The 9,358-nt window shown below is 40.2% G+C and overlaps 1 protein-coding gene across 1 annotated transcript in view; it reads right to left on the reverse strand.

Moving 5' to 3' along the window:
- Positions 1-3,226, reverse strand: part of hmgcra (3-hydroxy-3-methylglutaryl-CoA reductase a) — a 44,621-nt gene extending 41,395 nt beyond the window's left edge. The window contains exons 1-2 of the mRNA XM_066711773.1: positions 2,952-3,226; positions 959-1,148 (exon numbers count right to left, since the gene is read on the reverse strand). Of these exons, the coding sequence (XP_066567870.1) occupies positions 959-1,123 (165 nt within the window). The 5' untranslated portion in view covers positions 1,124-1,148; positions 2,952-3,226. The remainder of the gene's footprint in view (positions 1-958; positions 1,149-2,951) is intronic.
- Positions 3,227-9,358: the final 6,132 nt, after the last annotated feature.

Below are 9,358 nucleotides of genomic sequence, written 5' to 3' on the forward strand. Positions count from 1 at the left end.
ACACCCCTACTACAAAGTTTTAAATTTTCCTTTGGAATTAAATCCTGATCACTTTGCAAACCCAGGTCTCTGGATCAATGCCTTGATCAGTCACCGTTTGATCATGATGCTAATTATTTTCTATAAGGGCACTGTAGTTCTGAAAAGCAGGTTTTCTGCATTGATGTACGCTGCTGTAATAGACGGTCCCATTTCAAAGCGGTTTCATGTGGAGTAATATATCATTTCAGTTTTAGGCTATTTTAATAACTGGTTATTTATGTTATATAATGCTGCAAGTCTGTTTAGATATGTGCATACATTTTATTGTGTAAAGTTTACTTTATTCGTTTTTCCTCACGTTTATGTATATGCATTCAAGACGTCCCAGTCGCTTTACCGAGTCTCACTTTTGCTACTTCTCGTTGAAAATAAATCTTAATTTATGTCTTCACTAACATCGGTTTCTTTTGGATTAAATATATTCTGATCACTGAAAACACATTGAATTTACTTTTTTTTTTTTTTTTTAATACAGGTCTATTTTATTTCATTAAAAATAACAGACCCTATGGGCAAACTCCAGAACAGGTAATCAGAAAGCAAACAAAATGGATTATATTAACCTATTCTTACAAAATGATCTGATATGAGCTAACAGTGCCGTCAACACATGTCCTGCTGCTTGTGAAAATAGGTGTTGATAATAAAATGTTAGCTAGCTTGTTATGTTTTATTAGGGTGATTCAATAGGAATTGGCAAAGTTTGTCCTTTGAAGAATATAGCCTAATATTATTTGAGGTTTTCTATAGCACTTCAGTAACTTATCGTGATTAAATTGTAATTGTAATGTATCTGATGTATTGAATTGTAATATGCATTGTGATCTATATCATATTGCAAGCTACTTGCCAATACCCACCCCTCTTCTCAAGTTGAAAAATTATTTAAAAAAATGCAGTACAGACAAGTTCTCACCTCTTCAAATTTGGGACACTCAAAATTCCAGCCACAGATCTGATCATTCCCTGTGAACATGTTCATGGACATCATACAGATTGTTAACGTCACAGTCCCCACTATAACTTCCCAGGGATGGGAAGCCACAAAGAGGCCATGGATGCGAAACAACCTTGTCAGCATTGTGGTGCAGTGTTCAGTATTTGCCCTGCAATTGAAGAGGAGGAATTAAGTTACAATTAACTTAACAGCATAACAAAAAAAATAAAACAAACTCAAGAAACTTTAACTATGTGGCCTAAAACTCCACATATAATTTGTTCTAGCAAATTCTGTGATGTTAGGGCAACAGCTCTGGTTGAGTTAGCATGGAATTGTTATTTTTCAAACCTGTACAACAGCTCTGGTAGTAAGTTCAATGCAAAATAAATAAAATATAAATTGTATATTATGTAAACACTTAAGATTCACCCCACATCCATATTCAGCTCTGTACTGTACATTAACAAACAAAACAATCTTATAGAACATATATAAATGTAGGTTTTCAATATAATCAAACAAGAAAATAATTTGATATTGTTGAGATCAGAGTGTGAAATGGAGCCTCAGTGCATTTTATTGCTTCTAATGTGTCAAAGTGACCTATACCCACATGTGGAAAATTAAGCATCAAACACAGCATGTTTCCTTAGAGAGATTAAAGTCAGACTGACAATATATAAAAATATATATCAGCTGACTTAGCTAACAATACAAAACCAAACAAATGCCTATGTTTTTGTAGCACAGAATTCTTGTTGTGTATCTAGATTCTCAACCTTCAAAAATCAGCACAGCCTAGAACAGCTCTTAAAAGTTGCTGCAGGAGGCTGGCTGTGGCCCAAAGAAACTACATACATAGACCACAATTCACCTGCAGAAGCATAAAGCAAACATGACTACCGTTCCCTGTCAGCATAGGCCAATGACATATACCTGCTCTTAACCATGACCTATTAAAGCTGTCAAAAGACATCTGAATGTTATAACCAACAAAATGAATTACATTTACACAATAATTGAACTGAAATCATGCCAATAGATAGAAAGATGGTTTCACAGATCAAGATAAGTAATGGTCCTAGAAGAGTTAAACAACTGCAACTGTGCTGCTGGGTAATATGGAATTAATTACTTCATTATTATTATTAATAATAACAACAACAACAACAATAATAATAAAAACAACAACAGATTGCCATGACTGCATGGACTTTTAGCATGTGAGGACAGACTGTGAGCAGACACACGCAGCAAACCCAGCTCGTTTTGGGATACTAACACACAATGTTCTGGTATTTATACATGCATGTATATATTTGACAGATATGCTATTAATAGTTGTACAAGTAATGACTTCTGTTCGTAAGTACTAAATTCTGAGTATTGAATATTAGTGTTGAAATTGGTATGAATACATTTGGAGGCTATTGGAAACATAAAAATACATGCATAAAAGATGTTTCCAAAGGTGTCTATGAAGAGGAAATAGGTTTTATTCTTTCCATTGCCAGTACTGTAAAAAGTGCATGGATTTCAACACAGTTAAGACGGTTCAATTTATATAATGTATTCATTAATTGCATTATAGTGGCGACATTGATGGGGAAACGCATTTTGTTACAGATCTCCGTCCATCGAGTCGAGACTCCTGTCGTGGATTCTAGTCCCTCACGGTCCGCATCGGGGGAAACTATACTGCCGTCTTACGACCGCCAATGGAGGCGAATTCAGGCGTTAACCGAGCTGCAAACTGCGGCCAACCATAGGTTAATAATACAAATCAGGCATTCTGGTGACCTTATGTATACTGATAATAATATAGCTCAAACATGTTAACTGGGTGAACTTATTGTGCATGAATCAATTAAATCGATCGTATGCGAGTTATTTTACGTTATTTGAACACACGCATAGGTACATACACTCAATCATCTGTCCATACGTACACACAACATATTATAGTTACCTGCTCGATTCCGTAGCAAGCGATGGAGTATCAGGACCTGGAGAGACTTCTCTATCCGTCCTGTGCTTCTTGCGCCCGGCGACAAGGTTACATACAGTGTGCCCTAAATCGATCACGAGTTAAGGAAGTTAGCCACATAAAGGAAATAATATTTATTTACCATATAGTTTCATATAATTATATAAGTCCCACATATATTTCGGTTTTCTCTCAAGTGTTTGCGACAGACGCCCTGCCCTTTGTAGAAATGCAAGCCGTACAAAAATATGGCGAGGAGACCATCACCCGATGGCTGAGCCAATCACAGCCCGAGTCCGCCTTGACGTGTCGTGACGTCAGCAAGAGGCTGCGAGGCGGCGCGTGCGGAGGCGTGGCCAGCACGGAACGCGTGATCTCACCACCGCGGGCTGAGCCACTTGCAGAGCAGCCACAGGGGTGATCATTATTTCATATTAAAATGATTCAAATTTGTTGTAGATTCTATTTTAATTTAGTACATATAACGTACGCGTACTACCCCACAAATACAGTGTCAGTGAGTAGCACCTCAGATACTTTCATCTGAAGGTTGAGGAAATCTCAGCTCATGATGGATATGGAAGTGTGGCCTGAATGGAGATGCTGATTTCTCACCACTGCAGTTTGGGCCACATTTAGAGACAGCACTGAGATGTTATATTATTCCATTTTACATTGATGTACTCCTGGCAAAGTATCAAATTAAATAGTATAGAGCTAATAAAGCAAGAATAGTTTATATATCTTTCCAAATTTCATTAATTCATTTAATTTTAAAAATCGAATAAGTTAAAAAATATATTTTTTAGCAACTATGTATTTTAAAAATAGTATGATTTCCTTGATACAAATATAGTATTACCCTTATAGAGTAGCTCACAACCTTTTACTACTAACAGATTACTCAAAATAATGTGTCTATTAAGCATGGCTTATAGATGTGTAAGAAAATATAGTAAATATATGTTAACAATAAATTATAATGGTACTATTTATGTTAAATGTATGTATCATCTCTGGGTTTAGACAAGGCAGATCATGTATTTTTTTAACATGCAGCTGTAGATCATGTGAAAGCATATGATATGATATACTTCGATTTCCAAAAACTTTTGATAAGGTTCCACACCAGAGATTAATCCTCAAATTGGAAGCTGTAGGCATTCAGGGTAATGTAAGTAGATGGATTATGAACTGGAAACAGAGGGTGTCGATTAGAGGAGTTGCTTCTAACTGGAGGTATTACATGCAGGTAATAACAATGTCCAATATAATTACACTATAGGAGTAATAAAACTGGAAAAATGAATGCATGTAGTAATGAAAGTAATGACCCAGGAGTCGTGGACTCCTCACTTTCTCCATCCAAGCAATGTGGGGAAGCAATATAAAGGCAAACAGAATGATAGGGTATATTGTCAAAAGTGTAGAATTTAGGGAAGTAATGATAAGACTGTACAATGCACTAGTTAGACCTCATGTGGAATACTGTGTACAACCCATGACCCTTCATTCCAGAGTTCAAAGCCCTAACCACTGCTCCACACTGCTGCCCAACCAGTGTAGAGAGAGAACAGGAGGGGACCCAGGACGGAGCCCCTGGGAAAGCCTGTGAGAAAAGGTTGAGGTATGGACGAAGATGTACTATTTATTGATGTATTATTGCTGTATTTAATTTTGTGTAGCTCCTTGGGGGGCGGGGGGTTATATAATGCTTTGGTTGTGGGGGCATACGTTTGTGGATTTTATTTTCTTCTGGTGGTGGGGAAAATAGACTTAATTTATTTCCTACACTGTTATATTTGAGCCCTTGTTGAGCCCTGCAGGTGTGATTGTTGCTAGGTACTAATCCCTGATTGTAGCCCCACACCTGAGGCTGGTTGAAGGAGTGCAGGCTTAAAGGGGAGCTAAAGCCTGAGATCGAGTCGGAAGGCGTACAACAAAGAGCTGAAGAGGCTATGTATGGCCAAACCTGGGGAAGTACCAACTGGAGTGCAAGGGGCTGCTGACTCAAAGCCCCTGGAGTACTGGTGGTGGAGGACAGGACTAGTTATTGAGGATAGCTTAAGCTAAGTATTGTGTTCTAGCCTTTACCCTAGGTTTGGGTTGTCTATGAGGGAAAATTGGCTCTGATTGAGAGGATATACAGAAACCCCATAAATAAATGGCCAGAGAGGAAAAATCCTGATGTTGCACACAGACACTGAGTGAAAAGCTGTGAGGAATGCCAGCTGTAGGTGAAGTATATTCTGTGTGCTGATGTATTGTTAAGAAAGTAGAGACTGGAAATGGGTTAAAGACTTTGTTTATTGTGCCCCTCCTGGACACTGTCCTTGCATTGTGTGAGGGATGCACACCTGCAGAGAGGAAGGAAAGTGAGGCTAATGAGGAAGATGTCTTGGGCCTGCAATGAATCAATTGCAGCTCTGATTGTGTGGGGTCCCTCCGGGCAGGGCGGTCTGAAGAGATCCGGGTCCAGAGCTGCACTTACGGGAAGATGAACATTGGAATGGGCGGTGAGAGGTAAGTGGCCATATAATTGTCACTTTGCTTAGCTGGTTGATTACTCTTCAGACCATGCTGTCCTCTTTCTCTCTACAAGGTTCAGGTGCTGGAGGAAAAAACCCTGGGGGAGTGTGTCGGGAAGGACTGCTGCCTGGAGGCACCTGCATGGCCGCCTGACCTGGGGATTGGCATTGTGAGTTTTGCACGGGAAATCCATATTTTTGTTTAAACATATTCTGTGGAGTGAGTTTTTCCATGTCAAGCTCAATTTATGTACCAGTAATCAGAGTTGTAATTGTATCAAAACTATGCCATGTGTAACTGCCTCTCAGCTTTAGTTAAGTTTGTGACTATTTTTTTGGTTCCTACCTAAAATTAATAGGATATCGTAGAGGCGGAACTAATTAGCGCCATCCTTGTGTTCCGCACGTAATTAAAGGGGGCACAACATCTAAAGTGTAGAGCTAAAACATAGCATCGCAAGAGCTCTCCGAGCTAAGTAAATATTAAGAATATAAAGATATCTAAATGTATATTATCCGAGTAAAGAAGACAAGGAAGAAGGCTTTTGAGATTTAGCCCCTCCTAAGTAGGAAGCAGCCTACGAGGTATGTTTCTTTTGTATCCAGTTGTCTGTGATATATTTCATGTGCATAGCTTGTGTTAACTAGTGTGTAACTATAACGGCACAAACTGTATTCAAGACATACATACATGCATTGTATTTATAATTTCCTTTTATTTTTTTTCTCTCTTTCAACCCAGTTCTCACGGGTTGACATATGTTGTTGAAATAAAACCCCGTTTTTTAACCAAGACCTCGTGCTTCGTGTTGACTACTGGAGGGAGCTACAGTGAGAACTCGACTGCTCCGCATGAGTAGGCGAGGAAGACGGCATAGGAGAGCGCGAATCGTGGTTGGGCTGAGACATCTCCATCGCAGCGCGCGCCTTCACAGACGGCATCGGAAAGTGCGAATCGTGGTCGGGCCAAGACATCTGCACGTGACAGCGCGTGCGCGCCTTCATTCCAGCGCGAGAAGAGGCAGTGCCCACGGAAGAATCAGGTTTCATAACGCAAATTAAGCTGTAATTCAGAGACATTAAGCGTTCTGGGCAAGAGAATGAGACATTTCTTTGCATTTCCCATTAGTTAATGTTTTGTTTACTTACCTTTTCTCAAATTGAAGTGGATTGATATTGCTACTGTGTTGATATTGTGTCTACTGATGAGTAGGATGTGAATATTAAGAACTATTAGTACCGAGAGTAAGGCAGAATTGGTCATATTTAGACTTAAAAGTGAATGGTTATTACTTAATGTGGTATATGTACAAGTTTAACTAAGAGTTAATATTTTTGGTTTGTTTAATTTCATTTGTGGTAATTTAAGATTTAAATAAGGCCATATATAACTATAACAAGTTATCAGGCAAGAAGACCATAGCTCCATAGATCACAAAGTGAGTGTTACTAGTCTTTGAGTACAGTTAGTACAGTTTTTATTTTGGAAAAAGCAAGTTAATTTAGCTGCAGAGAGTAATTTTTCTCCAAAGTAGTGTCAGTAGCTGCAAGTAATTAAAGGCTGACTATTCACATATCAGAGATTAAAAACAACTACTCAATTGAGCTTAAGCTAAGTTAAACATAACTTAGATTATTGTGAACAAGGTAATTTACTCAACTAAAAAACAAGTTTAGATTTAAACCAAACTAAAGCAAAATGTCAGAGTTTGAGCTTTTCTTTGAGAGTGACAAAGAGGGTGCAGGTGAAGACGCGCAGCAGCACTGCGCAGACATGCAACCACAAGCTGCTGAAGGCACAGGAGATAACCACACTTCCTCACAAGAGCCACATAGAAGCCAAAGGGTCCGCAGGTTTACGGAAAAGGGCCAAGAACTGCACGATCAGCAAGTAAGAAGATTTGCACACCGTTTCAGTGTGAGCTACGAGAAGTGGAAAGCTATCGCTAAGGATGCCAAACAAGCGCTGAGTGGACAATGCTCAAACAACCTGCTGCGTGACCACATCACTAAGATAAGCAATGCCTCAGATAATCTGAACGTTGTTTATGAAGATTTAAGGCACATTGACATTCCCGACCAAGACACACGTCGCAGAGCAGACACCTGCGAAGCAGTAACAAGAACAATCATCCAGACTGCAAAGGCTCTTCTAGACACAAGAGGGGGTGAAGAACAAAGAGTGAAATCAATAGAGTCTGTAATTGAAGCTGCAGCCTCAGACAAAGTAAGCGTCAACTCTCACCGCACCAAGTCGTCTGCTCATTCTCAAACTAACTCAAGAATAACATCCCGTTCAAGCCAGTCTTCTGCAAGACGAGATGCTGCTGCTGAAGTTGCTGCCAATGAAGCCACTTTAAAAGTACTGCTAGAGCAAGAACGTCATATCAAAGAACTTGAAAGACTCGAAACTGAAGCAGCCAATTTACGAGCTAATCAAGAGGCTGAAAATGCAGAAAGACAAAGGGTGCTGGAAGCCAAGCGCAGAGAACTAGAAAGATTGGAGACAATCAAGAAGCTAGAGGCTGCTAAGGCGAGACAGCAAGTATATGAACAAAGTGAATGCTCAGATGAAGAAATATTTGGGCTGCTCCATCAATGTGTCCCTCCGAAGGAGAAAGAGGAAGTCAAGCATGAAAGTAGCCTATTGCAGCATCGCTCCCCACCTCACTCTCTGACACAACCAAAACAAGAAGACAATACTGCAGCTCTTGTTAGAGCATTCGCAGAGTCCATCAGTGCGAGTCGTCTTCCCGTACCTGAACCAACAACGTTCAACGGCGACCCACTCAGATTTAATGACTGGAAAGTCTCCTTTCAGACACTTATTGACAGGAAAAACATACCAGCTGAAGAGAAAATATACTATCTGCGAAAGTATGTGGGTGGACCAGCCAAAAAGGCCATTGAAAGCTACTTCTTGCTAGGCACAGAGTCAGCTTATTGTGCAGCGTGGACCATCCTAGAAGAGAGATACGGCAATCCATTCCTTATCGCCAAGGCCTTCAGAGATAAGCTTGATACGTGGCCCAAAATAAACTCTAAGGGGAGTGTGGAACTTCAAGAACTCGCTGACTTCCTTCGCAGCTGTGAGGCGGCCATGTCTCAGATCAGAGGTCTTGAAGTACTCAACGACTGCAACGAAAATCAGAAAATACTCTCTAAACTTCCAGACTGGCTGACCTCAAGATGGAATAGGAAGGTGATAGAAGTGGAAGAACAAAGTCACACGTTCCCAAGCTTTAGCCAGTTCGTCAAGTTTCTCACACGTGAAGCCAAAATCGCCTGTAACCCAATAACGTCCCTCCACGCTCTAAAACCAAGTGAAAATGAGAAGATCAAGGTTTCAAAGACAAGAGGTCATGGAGCAAAGGTATTGGCAACCAACTCAGACGAGAAAGCTGTTACCACAAGCTGTGTCTTCTGTGAGAAGGCAGGTCACAGTCTACACAAGTGTCGCAAATTTATGGATGAGACTATTTCAGAGCGAGTCAAGTTTGTTCAAGAGAAGAAATTGTGTTTCGGCTGTCTGAAGTTTGGCCATCGCTCGAAGGACTGTGAAAACAGAGAGATCTGCGATATGTGTGAAAAAAGACATCCAGCTTGCCTCCATGATAATCGCACCAAAGAAGAAAGGATGTCAACACGGCTTAGTGGAGCAGGGAACAGTGGCAAGTCAAGGGAAAGGAAAATAGAGCGGCCACAAGATAGGGCAGCAAGATCATCACGTGAGTCAACATCCAACAGAGTTTTACAGAATGTTAAAGACACTCATACATCCACAGTCATTCCAGTGTGGTTGTCAGTCACAAGTGAGCCAGATCGTGAAGTTCTTGTGTATGCACTCCTCGATACACAGAG

Source organism: Amia ocellicauda, chromosome 8, assembly GCF_036373705.1.
Source record: "Amia ocellicauda isolate fAmiCal2 chromosome 8, fAmiCal2.hap1, whole genome shotgun sequence".
NCBI classification, from domain to species: domain Eukaryota; kingdom Metazoa; phylum Chordata; class Actinopteri; order Amiiformes; family Amiidae; genus Amia; species Amia ocellicauda.